The 17,334-nt window shown below is 40.0% G+C and overlaps 1 protein-coding gene and 1 pseudogene across 1 annotated transcript; one reads left to right on the top strand and one right to left on the bottom strand.

Moving 5' to 3' along the window:
* The window catches only part of LOC135202403 (mitochondrial protein C2orf69-like), a 206,189-nt pseudogene that overhangs the window by 143,050 nt on the left and 45,805 nt on the right, over positions 1-17,334 (top strand).
* LOC135202398 (mitochondrial protein C2orf69 homolog) lies at positions 3,742-5,334 on the bottom strand. Its single transcript, XM_064231790.1, has 2 exons — positions 4,167-5,334; positions 3,742-3,905 (listed from the first exon to the last, which is right to left on the bottom strand). Exons 1-2 carry the CDS (start codon positions 4,464-4,466, stop codon positions 3,759-3,761), a joined length of 447 nt encoding a protein of 148 aa, XP_064087860.1. The 5' UTR covers positions 4,467-5,334; the 3' UTR covers positions 3,742-3,758.

The following is a 17,334-nucleotide window of genomic DNA, read 5'->3' as shown; positions in this document are numbered from 1 at the left end:
GGAGAGTCTTCTCCCCTTCGCGGCAGTGGCGAGGGGCGAGAGCAGGGACAGTCCTGTGAAGATCAAGCCTGGTTCTTCTGCAGGTGCCAGGGTCGATGTCACTGTCCCCCAGGATAAGACTTCTGGAGAGACTAAGAGGAGGTCCCCTGCACAGCCCTCTTCACAAGAGGTTTCGAGGTACCTTGAAGAGGGCTGGGATGTGTCATGAGGATAATGCATGTTCTTGCCAGATTGCTAGCCATGCCTCAGCTAGGTAGCCATGGTGCTGCTAGCCATGTCGCTGGTAGCTATACCATTGTTAGCCATGTCCCAGCATTCTCCTCGGGAAAGCGTCTTGCTAAGGCAACCACGCTCTCCTAAACCCATGCCTGTCAACACCCTGTCGACAGGATGGTGACAGGACATGGCTCATTCCTTTGACAGAGATGCTGTAAGGAAGACTGAGAGCATCTGCTCCTCCTCTCCAATTCCCTTTACTCCCTCGGGCAACACCAGGAAGGACGAGATGAATGGAAGGGATCATGCAGAAAGCTTCTGCAGGACAGCGTCTGGGTTTACATTCCTGGAGGGGTCTTAGGGTCCCACCGGACATACACCCACATCTGTTATCGCTATAGAAGCCTCCCTTCGGGACGGCTTCATCTTTGGTCTCTTCATTAGAGAATGAAGGTTTGCTACCAGTCCTTATTCTTTTTCTCACTTGACTGAAGAAGAATTAGGCTGGCTCTTGATTAACAGGAGCCTACGAATATACTAGTATATTCTCCTCGCAACATGTCTGTTATCAGTTGCACCATCTGAGTAATAGGCGCATACCTGTAAGTTAGTTCTTCTGGTATGAGACCAAAGCAAATATTATCTTCTCTTAATTAACCTGAAACTCAGGACAGCCTTTCAGGCCTTCCGAGAGTTTCTGGTTTTAATTTTGAGACTACTAGTGGCATTGTCTGACAACACCAAAAAGTTGGCATTATCACTAAACAAGAGGGCTTCGTTCCCTTTAACAGGCAGGTTCTCAAGCGTATCTTTAGTACACTCGATAGTTCTATAGCCGAACACATTCCTACTTGGAATGTACTACCAAGCAACTCAGGCTACCGAGTCATGCGAGGTGCAGAGATTCTGTTCGTCTTGGTATTGTTTCTCCTGTCAAGGGCTAAATACTAATTCGAATCTCTGCCCGGCTATCACAGACTTAGACCTCGCCTTGGCTCAAAATTCTTGCATACGGTTTAGGTGGTGTGCTCCACATTTGCCATTGCAAGAATTTCCATCACAGACTTAGATCTCGGCTTGGCTCGAAGTTCTTGCATATGGTTTAGGTGGTGTGCTCCACATTTGTCATTGCAAGAATTACCAGACAGAAATATATCTCATGAAACTCCTTATCATCTTTCTGTTAACCTCAGGGTGTAACAGAAGTCTGCAGTGTTCTATTTCATTGCAATTGTCTCGTAGGCAACTGCGATGATTACGAATGATTTTTTCAGACAATTACAATGCTGTTTTCCCTGACAGCACTGCTCACCCTGACAGTGCTGCTCTCCCTGACAGCACTGCTCTCCCTGACAGTGCTGCTCACCCTGACAGTGCTGCTCTCCCTGACCCCACTGCTCACCCTGACAGCACTGCTCTCCCTGACAGTGCTGTTCACCCTGACACTGCTGTTCTTAATGACAGCGACCCCGACAACGCCGCTGTCTGGGTATAGAGAAAAGTTCCTCCCTGATCCAACTTTCACAATGTCAAGAAACGGTTCGTGTAGGCAGTACATCCCTGTGTTTTACATGGCTAAATACTTTCAGCCTTCATTGCAAGCACAGGCCTTTTATGCCAAACAGCAGTGAGACGGCTGACATTCTCTTTCAGTCCTCTGTAAATTTCAGGAATTAGAACCGTCCTCTTTGGTTGGCTTCATTGGCAGGACTTTTTTCTGTCAAATCATGATAGTTAACTTCTTTCCAATTCAACTGTGAAAGATGTGGGTACACACTCGCTCTAGTCTTTCAAGTAGTACTGTTTCTCCTTAGTTGAGATTCTACTACTGATGAGAAACTTTCTCTCTGTCTTGCCATTTAAGGGACCCGAGGCCCCTAGATGGCGCTTGATTTTTGTTTAGGACATGTGAGCCCTTACAAGTCATTAGACAATTTTTTTGTTTTTCAAGACTGTATCCCGTCTCTCTCCGGCATTGGCAAAGTGGATAGACATGGTGCACGGATCGTTTTCAGCATCCGTCAAAAGGCAGATTATCAGGTCGCGACTCTGTCTCGGGTATCAAATCATTTGGCATCTGTTTGAACGGGTCAATTCCTTCGTGATCCTCTACCCCTTGGACTTTGTTTTTTTACTGATCCAGATCAATCATTACTCTGTCCTATTGACCTGCAGAGACTACACATGTCATCAGATGTCGGTTTTCCTTTCTCCACTACAGGCTCGCCATGGAGAAGTGTCCAAGGACATGGCTTCCTTCGAGTCCTGCGAGATAGTGAACTTCATCTCTGTAGATAGCTACGTCATTTGTACGCTCTTCCGGTGAGCACACAGCGCCAGTGGCTTGGTCCTTTTCATTGCACTCTGAAGAATATGTCGGCCTAGGAGATAGATGTAGTCTGAATAGTCTGAAGAGTGTTTGCTTATCTGGCTCCTTCAAGAGGACAAGTTGCATCTCTCGCCTATGGTGTGCAGTTCTAGAGGTAAAAAGGATGTGAGAGTGACTGGTCTCTCCTTCCCCCTCCCCGTCCTTTTACTTCTCTTCCTTCAGGTTGAGAATAGGACTTGAACTTACACTAGCTGGTTGGGCATTTGGTGCGCTAAGCTTACATATCGAGTTTCCTTTCTATTTTTTGTCAGAATCATAGAAGCAATCCTGCTCCTTCCTCCAGAAAGGGGAGGAAGGAGATGTGGGCAATAAGGCGTGAATGTCTCGTTCTTTGCCTTAATCCCTCTGACTCTTTATATATTCTTCTCAGCTTTTCATATGAGTTATGATTTCTTCTCAGCTTTTCGTATGAGTTATGATTTCTTCTCAGCTTTAAGTATGAAAAGGCCCAGAGGTCTGACTTTTGATCCTGCAGTTCTTAAACTCCAATCAATGTGTCAGAGGCAGAGAACTCCTCCTCACTCTTTCGACCAGGAGGAATTGCCCAGGTGTGCTGAACTCCAGTCAGTTCTAGAGACTCGCTCTGATTCCTCCCTCCAACCAGTGAGCCTTCCTATTGTAAAGGATTGAGAGTTTGCATATCGTGTAGAAACAAATCACAATTTTTGAAAGTAAAATGTATTTTTCCTAATTATACAAACCGAGGTCCTTTACACTAATTGCCCACCTCATGCCACCCCCTCAATCAGAAACATGGGCTGGCCACAAGTGTAAATTGGAGCGTTTACATCCAGGCAGGCGGGTCTCCCCACCTACTGGGTGGTAGTTACTACCTAACCACCTTGTCCAAGAGTTCAACGGCCGTATCCAGCTGCTATGTCGGCAAGTAGACCCTATTTTAAAGGACCTCAAGTGTGTATAGTTAGGAAAAATACAATTTACTTTCAAAAATTGTGATTTTTCAGTGTCTGAAATACATTAACAGCTAATGGAAAAGAGAGAAAGGATAACCTCTTGATTTGGTGGAAGGGAAGGCTTATGAAACAGTAAATCACAATTAAAACATTTAAAAAAAAATTTTCATACTGAAAATATTCTGTGTGATTTAATGAACAAAACATACAGTCATAACTTTCAAAGCATGAGAAAATTATCAACACAAACATACCTGATAAGGAGAAACGTGGACATGAATTTTTATATGATTAAGAGAAGCAAGTGTATTCAAAACTGAAATTTCTGTAATCCATGTTTTGCTGCCACCAGCATGACCACCATCTAACCAATACATGTTGCTTATCTGAAACATGAACATCACTTGGTTAGATATTGTAAAGAACAATGGCTAACATGTTTTTCTTATTCAGTGACTTTCAGTTTATACATGTACAGAGGATGACTTGAATATTTCATGGGTTTTGTGTAATTAGGGGTTTTGAAGAAAATAATGTAATTTTTGTGGGTGCCAAAGACAAATTTAAACAAACGTAACCATCTTTCAAAGATTTTGAACTAAAACAGAAGAGACAAGAATGGAAATAATGCAAGATTTGGATCTCACCTTCTGAATGAAGTTCAATGGAACAGCGGGTCTTTCATCTTCAGATGTCTTCACAGTGTGAAATTCTGTGATTAGCTGATTCAAAATGACACACCCTTTGCTAAAACCAATTAACGTCAAATCTTCCACAGATTCTGGAAAAGTAATATGAGCTTCTGTTTTTTCTTGAGCATATCTGAGTCCTTCTGAAATCAAATCATTCAGGTGGATAATAGCTGCTGTCCCTGGTGTGTGAGTTGGAGCACCCACGCTATTACTTGTCACGAAATTGTCATAACAACTAAACGTTTTCCGCTCCATCCTGTAAAATTTGAAAGACTATACTGATCTGAAGTTCTTTAAAACAATACAGACACCACTCTACTTACAAACATTCAACTTATAAAAAAAAAAAAGATCACAAATTAAAATTATGTTCAGAACACTCCCCTTTGCCACATGAAAGTTCAAATTTTTTTCTGTGCCTATTCTGTACATACAGTACTGTACGTATGTATGCACAGTGTATTGTGTTTTCAGGATGAAAAAATTATCTTTTTAATATACTTACCCAGTAACTATATCGCTAAGAGTTTTTTACTCGACGGCAGCCTAAATTCAAAATTTTGTGGGTAGTGCCATCCCCCTACGGCAATACAAGGAACGACTTAGCTAATCAAATCATTCTGTTTTCTGCCACGCTTGAAATGTTGAGAGCTTACAGCAGCTTGTTCTTATTTTCTGGTTATATCACTGGATTTCAGTAGTGTTACAACCACCAGAATGCATTCACAGCCTCTGAGCAGGATGAGACATCTTTTGTTTATTTTGTTCAGATTAACATCTATTTTAGCTGGATACTTGCAGTCTCCGGGAATAAGAATGGCCGTATAAATAGTTCTTGAATGGATCACTATTCAAGTAGATCAGATACTTTTGCATATATCTTTTTATCGGTTAAGTATTGACTTCAGTATCTAAACTTGATGTTACGTCATTCCTTTAGGCCAAACTTTCATTTTTAGTCTTTGTTTACTGGCCATTAGCTATTAGCAAGACACCGCTCCGGTAACAGTTACCTTAAAACAATCCTCTTACACTCGTTCTTGTTCACTAGGCATAGGCTATTCTCAAGTCGAAGGTAATGATTACCTTAAAATTAATTCTAGAATGTTATCCATTCTGTTATCCCAAAACTTTTGCATTTACTATTCACTTACCGGTATTAGGCTACATGTAAGTCGCCCATTAATGATTACCTTTAAAGTAATTATTGAACACTGCAGGAATGTTGCATCATTCCATTAGGTGATATTTTAATTTTGGGATTCTGTTTACCGATCACAGACTAGTCACAAACCGCTGGTAAATATAATTACCTAGAAGGTAATTTGTGAATGTTAAGACCTTTTTTTTCTCCCTGGTCATAAGAGCATGGGAGGAAATCCACCCTCTGACATTTGATCAAAGTTTTCAACCGTGGGATTAAAGGTCGTCAGACTTCTGGGTTATCTCATATAGAGGAGGATGAGATCTCCATATGCGAAAAGCAAAGAACCATATGTTAGAGACAATACCGTAAGGCACTGACAATCATTGGGTATGTCTTAATAATGTCAAGGCCTCCCACCCCTGCTAGGGGGAGGAGTGGATATAAGCTTCTATAATCTAGTCAAAGAAAATAAATTGGTAGCTCTAAGGAGTGTCTTACCTGCATCAGCTGCCAGGTGCAGTATATAATGGTCCATGTACTCTGCCCGAGGGAAGAGAGTAGGATGAAGGGGATAAAGGAGAAGCAGTTACTCCCACATTCATACCGCAAAACAAAGGTAAGATGCAACCTTGGCCTGTTAAAGGAGCTGGGTAAGCTACACAACTTGTTGAGCAACCACCAACAGTCCCGAGGAAAAAGTGTCCAAGGACCTGTGGGCAATATTCTGAAGGTAGTGTGAAGTGAAGGTGGTCTGGCACGACCACACACACCCCGCCAATACCTGTTGAGCTGACAGGTTCTTATGGAATGCAAGAGAAGGGGCAATACGTACTTCAGACAAAGGGTACCAGTGTCGTCTTTGCGAGCAACAGGTATGCCTTCCTGATCGTCTCACGAAGCCAAAAAGAAATAGTGTTCTTGGAAACCTCTTTCTTGGAGATTTTCACTCTTCTTCAAATAGCGCTGTAGCATTCTAACAGGACAAAGCAGCATCTCGTGTGGATCATCACCAACAGTCACTCAAGAAGAGGATCGTGAAGGACTTGAACCTAGCATCAGGGACAAATGGGTTCTGAATCTTTGCTACGAAGTCCATGACAAAATCGAGTGTACAGTCAACAACCCCTATTCGTGGCCTCAAGATTCAAGACTTGCCTATTTGTGGATTTTTTGTCGAGCCTATCTATAAATTATTCTTGGACTTTTTGTCGAGAAGTATTCACTAATCAGTGTATTTTGATGTTATTTTCATGAATAAATAAATTTTTTATTATAAAAAATGGATTTACTAATTTTCAATTACAGTAGTGCCTCAGGATACAATATTAATCCGTTCCAAAGCATCCTTCGTAACCTGATTTTTTCGTATCTTGAACTACGTTTTACATGTAAATTGCCTAATTTGTTCCAAGCCCTACAAAAACACCACAGTAAATTTTATAATAAAGCTAAATTGACCAATAAACAATGAAATGCAACAATTTGGACCATTCAATACCTAACATAATCTTTCTTGTAGTACGTACCTGTTAATAAAGTCTATTAATGAACAATCACTCAAAAAAGTTCTGCTACATATTTCAAAACTTTTTGGAGAACAGTTTATTATAGTGACTTCTGGCAACTCTGCCATAAGCGATTGAAATAGTAACATCTGTGTGAGCCTTTTCGGGGTGTCTTTTTTCGATAAACGATTGCACTTTATAAAAGCGCCTAGAATATCCTTAATTTCTGCCGTTGTCATAGGCTCCTCCTCCTCTTCCTCGCCGCTGCTAGAGAACTCCTCTTGGTGCTCCTCGAGAAGGTCGTTGATGTCGTCCTCGTCGACGACCAGCCCCATGGACTTGCCGAGTGCTACGATCTCGTCAAGATCTGGTTCCAAAACAGTTTCTGACTCTGCAGCACCAGCTTCGCCCACGTCGAATCCCTCGAAGTCTCGGGCGGATACGGCATCAGGCCAGAGTCTCCTCCACGAGGAATTCAAGGTTCGCCTCGAAACCTCCTGCCAAGCTTGGTCAATGAGTCAGATGCATATGACGATGTCGAAATGCTCCTTCCAAAATTGACGCAAGGTGAGGTTTGTGGTATCGGTGATGTCAAAATATCTCTTGAAAAGATGCTTCGTGTACAGCTTCTTAAAGTTCGCTATCACTTGCTGGTCCATGGGCTGGAGGAGAGGGGTGGTGTTGGGCGGAAGAAAAAGAATCTTAACGAAGGAATACTCCACTAGGATATCTTCCTCGAGGCCAGGAGGGTGGGGAGGGGCATTGTCCAACACCAGCAGACATTTCCGGGGGAGGCGCTTCTCTTGCAAAAAACTCTTCACAGTCGGGCCGAAACACAGATTTACCCACTCGGTGAACAAAAGCCTCGTTACCCAGGCTTTTGCATTAGCCCTCCACATCACTGGAAGCTTCTCCTTCAACACTTTGTGGGCCTTGAAGGCTCAAGGAGTCTCGGAGTGATACACCACTAGGGGCTTCACCTTGCAATCCCCACTGGCGTTGGAACAAAGTGCGAGCGTAAGCCTGTCTTTCATAGGCTTATGCCCGGGTAGCTTCTTCTCTTCCTCCGTGATGTATGTCCGATGAGGCATTTTTTTCCAAAAAAGGCCAGTCTCATCACAGTTGAAGACTTGCTGAGAACTGTAGCCTTCCTTGGTCATCATCTCGTCGAACGTCTTTTTAAAGGCATCGGCCGCTTTCGTGTCCGAGCTGGCAGCCTCCCCATGACGCACCACCAAATGGATGCCAGTCCGTTTACGGAATTTCTCGAACCAGCCATGCGAAGCCTTGAACTCTGGGGTTGGCGTTGAAGTCCCTTCCCCTCCGCCGTCTTCCGCCTGCGCAATCAAATCGCTGAAAATAGCACTGGCCTTGTGAGCGATTGCCGTCTCCGTTACTGTATCGCCAGCGATTTCTTTGTCTTTTATCCAGATGAGGAGCAGCCGTTCCATCTCGTCATGCACATGGCTCCTCTTGCTGGACAAAATAGTGATGCCCTTCGACGGTGTAGTTGCTTTGATGGCATCCTTCTGTTTAAGGATGGTGCCTATTGTCGACGGATTATGGCCGTATTCCTTTGCGATCACACTCAATCGCATACCAGCTTCGTACTTCTTTATGATCTCCATCTTTGTCTCCAAAGAGAGCATGCACTTCTTTCCGTGAATTTCAACTTTCTTGGGACCCATGACTATGTTAATTTACGTAAAGTTACACAATACAGTCTTCGCACAACACGATAATATGTACTGCAACGAAATCACTAACGAATTTACGTTACTAAACGAAATTGTTGGAGCGAATGAATGCCGATTGCGTGCGGTAAAGTTTCGGGTGCGGAGTGGCCAAGCTAAGGCACGCCAACACGTACGTATAGAAGATGCATGATGGGAGGGATACTGTCCAATTAGAGAGAAGGATCTCATGGCTTGGCTAGCATCAGGAACCAATGGGAGAGCAGGAGGATGGTGGCGAGTCTACTATAACTAAGATGGCAGCGTGCGGCGCAAGTTTCAAAATTGTTATGGGGCGAATCTCGGACTTTCAGAAACCTTTTGTATCTTGAAAACTTTTTGTATGTAGAGCAGTAAAATTTTTCGTCTTTGCTTTCTTAACTTGGATTTTTCGTAAGTTGAGCCTTTCGTATCTCGAGGTACTACTGTATTATATATATATATATATATATATATATATATATTATATATATATATATTAGATATATATAATCTATATATATATATATATATATATATATATATAAATATTTATAATTATATATAAAACTGCAAATGTCCTTTAATATCTAATTCGCTCTACCTCAGAATTAATATATTTTCATATATGTTTAACCGAGGGGGGGAATTTATTAAGCGATAATAGAATGGCGATCGACAGACGCGAACCATCGACCTCTCAATTCCAGGACTGGCAGTGAAGCCCCAGACCATCCCAATGGTCTGGGGCTTCACTGCCAGTCCTGGAATTGAGAGGTCGATGGTTCGTGTCTGTCGATCGCCAATTCTATTATCGCTTAATAAATTCCCCCTCGGTTAAACATATATGAAAATATATTAATTCTGAGGTAGAGAAAATTAGATATTAAAGGACATTTGCAGTTCGATTTATATATATATATATATATATATATATATATATATATATATATATATATATATATATATATGTGTGTGTGTGTGTGTGTGTGTGTGTGTGTGTGTGTAAAACGAGGATATGAACCTCGTTATTTATTTGGTAATCGTGGAACTCCGAGCGTCAGGCATACCGACACACAATCTCTCTCTCTCTCTCTCTCCAAGCGACCAATGGCTCGCGACCTCTCTTTTTCTCTCTCTTTAAGCGATCCCTCTCTCTCTCTCTCTCTCCACCTCTTTCTCTCCATTCTGTCAGGTAATCAAAATGAGAGACAAAGTTATATAAAAAATAACCATTTATTTAACAATGGAAAGTTAATCAATCAAGTCTCACAGACTAACTTAACTCAGTTAACCCCCCAACATTAAAATGTCTAAAACAGTAATTTGTCACACCAATTGTCTATTCTCCCATCAGGACCCTCTGTCCCCCTATGACTCTTGGTCCCCCCATTGCCAGAACCGTCTGTTTCAAAGACACGAGAAACACACTCGTTAACAAACATAAGTTTAAAGACAAAGTTAATAAAATGGAACATCTTACAAGATATCAAACAAGCCATCCCTTTGGCTAAAGTAATTCAACTTGGCTAAAGTAATTCAACTTACCCATGCAGCCGTAATATCTCACTCACTATTCCAAAAAACACTTAGGCACCACCATCGTGGCTCTGCCTTCCTCCCACGAATCTTTGTGCAAGTCTTCCCATAGACTTGGCTAGAGATACATTATGAATAGAAGAGGCGCACACGCACATACGAATGCACACTTCGTTATTGCCTCATATTACTGGCTACAACCAGTTTCCCAAAGGCACTTTGAACAGGAGCCCATGAACTGACAAACATTGACTCGCCTAACTATGCAGTTTCATATCACGCCACCACAGAAATCATTTATCAGCTTTTCTCGGGTCGTTGCTTCGGCTCTGTTCTCTATGCATTCCAAAAAAGTCACCGCGCATCACATTATGCTATTAAATATATCATTAATTATAATCCCTATCATAGAAGCCCGGCCTCGCACAATTGCTAGCTCCTGCCTAGCAAATGGTCAGACAATACAGCTTACATAACATAAAAAACATTGGCCGGCTTAAAATAAAATATAAGTAATAACTGCACGTCTCTGGCAGCACAAAGTAAAGTCTATCACGCTTTATCTCAAATAACACTAGAATTTTCTCTCATTTTGGATTCTTGAATATCCCTCTTTGTCTGCAACTTCCAGAACAGACTGAAGCCCACTGTAGGAAGACGGAATGCCTCCCTAATTGAAGACGACTTCTAACGGCTTCTGTAGATCCCCAAAAGTGCTGTTGAACTCTGTAGAACTCTCATGGAAACTCTTGTAATCACCCTGGACAAACGACATCAACCTCTCTACACGGCTGGTGGACGTCTTGCTAGCGTCTGGGAACGACTTTTTGGTGTGTTAGTATGTCAGTCAAGTCATCGGTCAATCAAAAATGAATTAACCCCAGACATACTACTTCTATCAAACAATGACCTCAAAAAGTCAGAAATACTAACTGAACGTCTCCCAACTAACTCCATTTAACATGACCAATAATTCATAAGTCATTATCATAACTTGCAAAGGAAAAAAAATATCAAGTTCTCTAACTCAATTCTCCAAACTCACACATCAGCACACACACAATCCAAAACTCACAGCAACTCCACGGACTTCTGCACTCACATTTCAAACTCGAATGTTCTCATAAGTAAAAAAAAAAAAGAAAAAAGATAATGAGCCCAAGGAAAACAAAAATCACGTAACAAGCCCAGACCCAAAAATCAGAAAATGTTCTCTCAAGCTCTGATATTACAGCAACTCACAAAATCAGTAAAAATCTCCAACTTTAATTGCAAAAACCTCTTTACTGCTCATATAATTAATTACAATGAGACTTAATGTCAAACTCCCATTTATATAAATCTCAACCCCGAAAAATTACATCTCCCGATAAATTACATCTCCCGTCCAAAAAGAAATGCTATTTAAGCTCAATCCCCAATAACATCTCTCATAGGAAAAGGAAGAAAAAAAAAAAAAAAGATAATCACAAGCAGATTCCACCATCACAAAACACATAATATGTGCATAATATACACAATCCCCACATTTTCCCCCAAGAAATGCCCCATGTATAGTTACGAAATTTTTTGACATCGCAACTTTTATCGACCGACACGGCCAGAAAGCAAACTCTTACACATGCGCTTTCGTGAAATGCTATTGTCAACATTTCCAGATATTGCAAAAACTCTGAGCAATCACCACTAGAGGAAAAGGTACAGCACAGCGCTTGTCAGCAGAAAAATCCACCTGCAGACACGTATGCTCGACTGCAGCATAAAAAATGTCTAGTCAGACTCGCAAGTTTGGAAACTCGTGATTCTCAAAAAAACTTCTATACTGACACGAAGTAAGCACATTTCACAAAATTAACTCCAGGATATGACTAATGTGTTAAAAAATTTGTCTTGAAGACTTAACTCTCAACATGACACTGCCCAATTATGTAAAAATTATCGCCTATTCGGGATAAAAAAGGTTACGATAAACTCGTAATGCAGCAATTATATGCCTCCAAAATAATACACTTGTGAACATAAAAAATGCACAACATCTCCATAGGACTCATAATGCAGTAATGCCACTCGCCTCCAAATAGTCACGAAACCAAAAAGAAAGAACCACAGAAATCTTCTCTTGGCTTGAAAAAACAAAACTCCCATAACCACAAAAAAGGGTCACCTGCCAAAGATTAATTCCACCTCCATATATTTCACCATATTAATAATAACACCACTCCGGTTATAAAAATATTTCCTCCATTTGGTTAATAACCACCCCCCACACCATAATCACTCTTCTTTATCCGATAGCCACATATTAATAAAAAACCACCACTCCAGGAATAAAGAATAATCACCTCTGTTTCGGCAAATAAAAAAATATTTACCTCTATTTCATCAATAACTCCATGTAGAATAAAACAAGGCTCCAAAAAAATATTAAATCTCCATGCAGGATAAAAAAAAATGAAATCCCATCTCCAAAAAAATGTACACTCAAAGCATCCAGCTGACCCACTCACAAATATTGCCCCATGTATCCCCAAAAATGTGTCTCCATTTGCAACAAAGATGGCTGCAAAATAATTGAACTAAACATAGCTCTCAGCACCATAGGCAAATATCAAATGGCCAAAAATATATCTCCAATATATTATATCTCAAATTATGACTCCAAAATTATATACCTCCAATTATATCTCCAAAATAATATATCTCCAATTCTCCAGAGAATAACTCAATGTTATAGTCAAAAACTATAAACTCTCTCCATTTAGCAAAACTGTTGAAAAAGGGCAAAAACTTGGCAAATAAAAACTGTCTAGGAAATTCTAGAAAAAATCACCAATGTGCCACAACTCATTATAATAGTGTCTAAGCCAAGACTTCTCCATATGCACTACGACATAGGCCATTAGAAAACTTAGCCAAGTTTCCTATCTCTGGCAAAGTTGTCACAAATACAACAAATGTATTGCGCAAGAAAACTCACAATTTCTGGAACACAAATATCCAGAAAAAAAAATGTAGTGCCATTACGTATGCATTCAAAAAAGTGCAAGAATTCTCCCCTAAATCTCACTGCCGCATCAAATAGCTGAAAACACAAACACATTCCCGAATAATGACTCCCGAATAATGACTCTAAGTCACGAACTGAGATATAAAAAAAAAATATTCACACAAACTGGAGAGAAAAAATAAATTCAAATTCACCCATGATATAAAAAACTTGTGTCAGCGATGGCTAACTTCCAAAAAAAAGGAGAAAAGAAAAACCAACGGCATTGTTAACTATCTCCCATGACTCACGTATGTCAAACAATTATCTGCTGAACTCATAAAAAAGACAAACAAAAATAATGTGTTGTTAGTTCCTCCCAAATTAAAAAAAAAACAACACCACCCTTGATAGCATTACAACACCCACGTATTAGTATATAATAAAAAAAAAAAGTATCAGAAATATCATTATCAGCAAAATCACCAAAATTGCTATCATCAAAATCACCAGTATTAGTATAAAAAAAACATCACCAATGTTAATACTTGTCCATTCACCCAGATTTTCAGTACAAAATTCAGCACAAAATTCACCAAAAGTTCAGCAAGATTCAACACAATTCACCAAGATTCAGCCAGATTCATCAAGATTCAGCAAAACTCATCACTCATGAATTACTGAAATATTCTCCAAAGTTACAAAAACTCAACAAATAATTAACATAAAATTTCTCCCATAATTTATTGTAATAATTCTCCATAAATAATTATCTGTAATAATTATAAAATAATCTCCCATGAAATATCTCAAATCTCTCGTAAAACAAGTCCCTCGTATTGATAATTATACTTAAGCAACCCTCCCATGACATATCTCATACAATAACAATTATTAATAATAATAGTAATAATTCTCCACAGTAACAATTCTCCTGCAAAGATCTCAAGTAAGGGTGCAATTCAAATAGCATACACCAGTATTGCCAAACCCACAGTATACACCACCATTGCCACACCCAAAATCAACACCAGATGCAACACCACTCATCGGCAATTTAAAGTAATCCCTCCAACACAATAAAAAAAAATAATAATCCGTGTCCCCATTATATTTGTGTCATCCAAAGCATAAGGAAAACATACACCACATTTCAATTATCTTTTCTCTTCATTCAAGAGAAAGAAAATCTCTTTTCATTTCCTTTCCTCTTCATCCAAGAGAAAGAAAATCTTTTCCTAAAAAAAAACCCTACTGGCATTTCATGTCATCAACTAATCAATCAGCTGATGTCTTGGCATTGGAAAATCATTTTCAAGAGCACATTCGTCTCTCAACACCCCAACAAAGAAAAAAAAAAAAAGGAATGAGTTCACCCACACTGAGAAAAAAAAAAAAAAAAAAGGTTTCACCCTCCACCGGGCATTGAAATACCCCCCCAGTCAAGTGATAGAACACCCCCCCTTGAACAGTGTCTGAGTATCCCCTCATGGTATACACCAGTAGTAAGTACCCTTGCAATACCCCCAAGGCAGGCCAGTAGTACCCTCCCAGTAAGCAATGCCCTTTTGCATTCGTTAGCAGAAATTTGCTGAGCCCGCAAGAATGGGTAGGCGCACTGTCTCCAAGAAAATGCAATACAAGCACAGTTCGCATGGATGAAAAACATTTTATACACACTTATATGTTAAACAAAGATGAATGCGTCTATTCTAAACACGCGTCAACAGAAAACACATCACTTTCCGCTACTATGGGGAAAAAAATTTGACATCTTAAACCAGTCCCATTACACTAAGTGATTCAAAAACCCTCCCCCAAAAAATGTTCTTTAACACTTGCCACTTCATAATGAGAGAAAACCACCCCGGAATCTGCGTGATTACCAACACGCGAATCTCGTCGGCACAACGCACTCGGCAAACCATGCAGCAAGAAAGCACTCGACGATCATTCACACACAAACCAGACTGAGTCACTCGCGCCTTGGAGGGTCTCGGTACGGGCAAATTTGATGACTCTAATACAATTTCTTTCCTCAGCACTACACCCTCACGGATGGATATTTCTCTACCCCTTTCACTTAGCAACTGAAATCTTAACAATTTAACAATTTTCCAAAATCCCACAAAAGGCTTTGCGTCGTTCAAAAACTATCGCTAAGCCATAACCCCTCTATGTTTAAACTGGTCACCTGTCTCTCATTACGTACCCAGGCATAAAAAAACCTTTTATACCACTCACCACCACCTGTAAAACGAGGATATGAACCTCGTTATTTATTTGGTAAACGTGGAACTCCGAGCGTCAGGCATACCGACACACAATCTCTCTCTCTCTCTCTCTCCAAGCGACCAACAGCTCATAACCTCTCTTTTTCTCTCTCTCTCTAAGCGATCCCTCTCTCTCTCTCTCTCTCTCTCTCTCTCTCTCTCTCTCTCTCTCTCTCTCTCTCTCTCTCTCTCTCTCTCCATTCTGTAAGGTACTCAAAATGAGAGACAAAGTTATATAAAAAATAATCATTTATTTAACAATGGAAAGTTAATCAATCAAGTCTCACAGACTAACTTATCTCAGTTAACCCCCCAACATTAAAATGTCTAAAACAGTAATTTGTCACACCAATTGTCTATTTTCTCATTGGGACCCTCTGTCCCCCTAGGACTCTTGGTCCCCCCCTTGCCAGAACCGTCTGTTTCAAAGACACGAGAAACACACTCGTTAGCACACACAAGTTTAAAGACAAAGTTAATAAAATGGAACATCTTACAAGATATCACACAAGCCATCCCTTTGGCTAAAGTAATTCAACTTGACTAAAGTAATTCAACTCACCCATGCAGCCGGAACAATATCTCACTCACTATTTTCCAAAAAACACTTGAGGCACCACCATCGTGGCTCTGCCTTCCTCCCACGAATCTTTGTGCAAGTCTTCCCATAGACTTGGCTAGAAATACATTATGAATAGAAGAGGCGCACACGCACATACGAATGCAGACTTCGTTAATGCCTCATATTACTGGCTACAACCAGTTTCCCAAAGGCACTTTGAACAGGAGCCCATGAACTGACAAACATTGACTCGCCTAACTATGCAGTTTCATATCACGCCACCACAGAAATCATTTATCAGCTTTTCTCGGGTCGTTGCTTCGGCTCTGTTCTCTATGCATTCCAAAAAGGTCACAGCGCATCACATTATGCTATTAAATAGATCATTAATTATAATCCCTATAATATATATATATATATATATAGGTACATGTGTGTGTATGTGTGTATATATATATATATATCAAAACAACAATTATCTTGTTATTCACTTTGGTAGCGATAGGCCAGAGTGGCAGGCGGCTGGTAGTTGGCAATACTTTCTCTCTCGCTCTCTCTCTCTCCATTAACTAGGTCATCAAATCAGAGTCGTGAATTACAAAAATATGCATTTATTTAAAAGCAAGGTATTAACTGAATAACTCAGATTCGTAACAGAATGATTAAATGGAATGTTAACTCAAAGTCCAAATAACTCGGATAACCCTCGGTAATTAACAGTCTACATAGTAATTACTCAACACCATTTCTCTAATGAATAATCCCACTCTTCCTCCGAAAAATAGTTTCCCTCTAACAGAATATTTCCCTCTGCTAGAAAAGCCTCTTAACTCTTTCATATCCGCTTAGTTTTAAGCACTGTGTCCCCAGATATCCGAGGTGTCTGGAAGCGCTCAACAGTGCGAAAAAATTGTTATTTCGAAAATTCAGCAAAATTATAAATTTTATGCCAACAACGTTCATTTTGCTGTCCTTTTTTTCTAAATGTTAGCATTTTATGGTGGAATAGTCAGAATAAGAGTCTCAGCCCTCTAAATAAAAAAAATCTGAGTTATTTAACAAAAAAAACAAAAAAATCTTTACTTCCTGTGAAAAAATTTATAGAAAAGAGGATAAGAAACATAGCGCTCTGCCCGGCGCATAGTGAGAATTATCGCTATAAATTTTTTTTTTTTTTTAAGAGCCCTATCTCGGTTATTTTTCATTGAAATTCCTTTGTAAGTATACGAAAATGTAGAGGAAACGTAGAAGAATAAAGGGAAAGTCAAGAAAAATGGCATTGGATACGGCAACAGTTTCATTTTGACGTTATAAATTGATCAAAACGAAAAAAAAATTTACCGTTGTCAACATTTATTGCTAGAAATGTTATTGTTATGATACAATAAAGTTTGTTCAT

This window comes from Macrobrachium nipponense, chromosome 30 (assembly GCF_015104395.2).
Source record: "Macrobrachium nipponense isolate FS-2020 chromosome 30, ASM1510439v2, whole genome shotgun sequence".
NCBI lineage: Eukaryota > Metazoa > Arthropoda > Malacostraca > Decapoda > Palaemonidae > Macrobrachium > Macrobrachium nipponense.
Note: the sequence above shows the minus strand (reverse complement) of the source record. Positions and strands in the feature narration are given on the sequence as shown.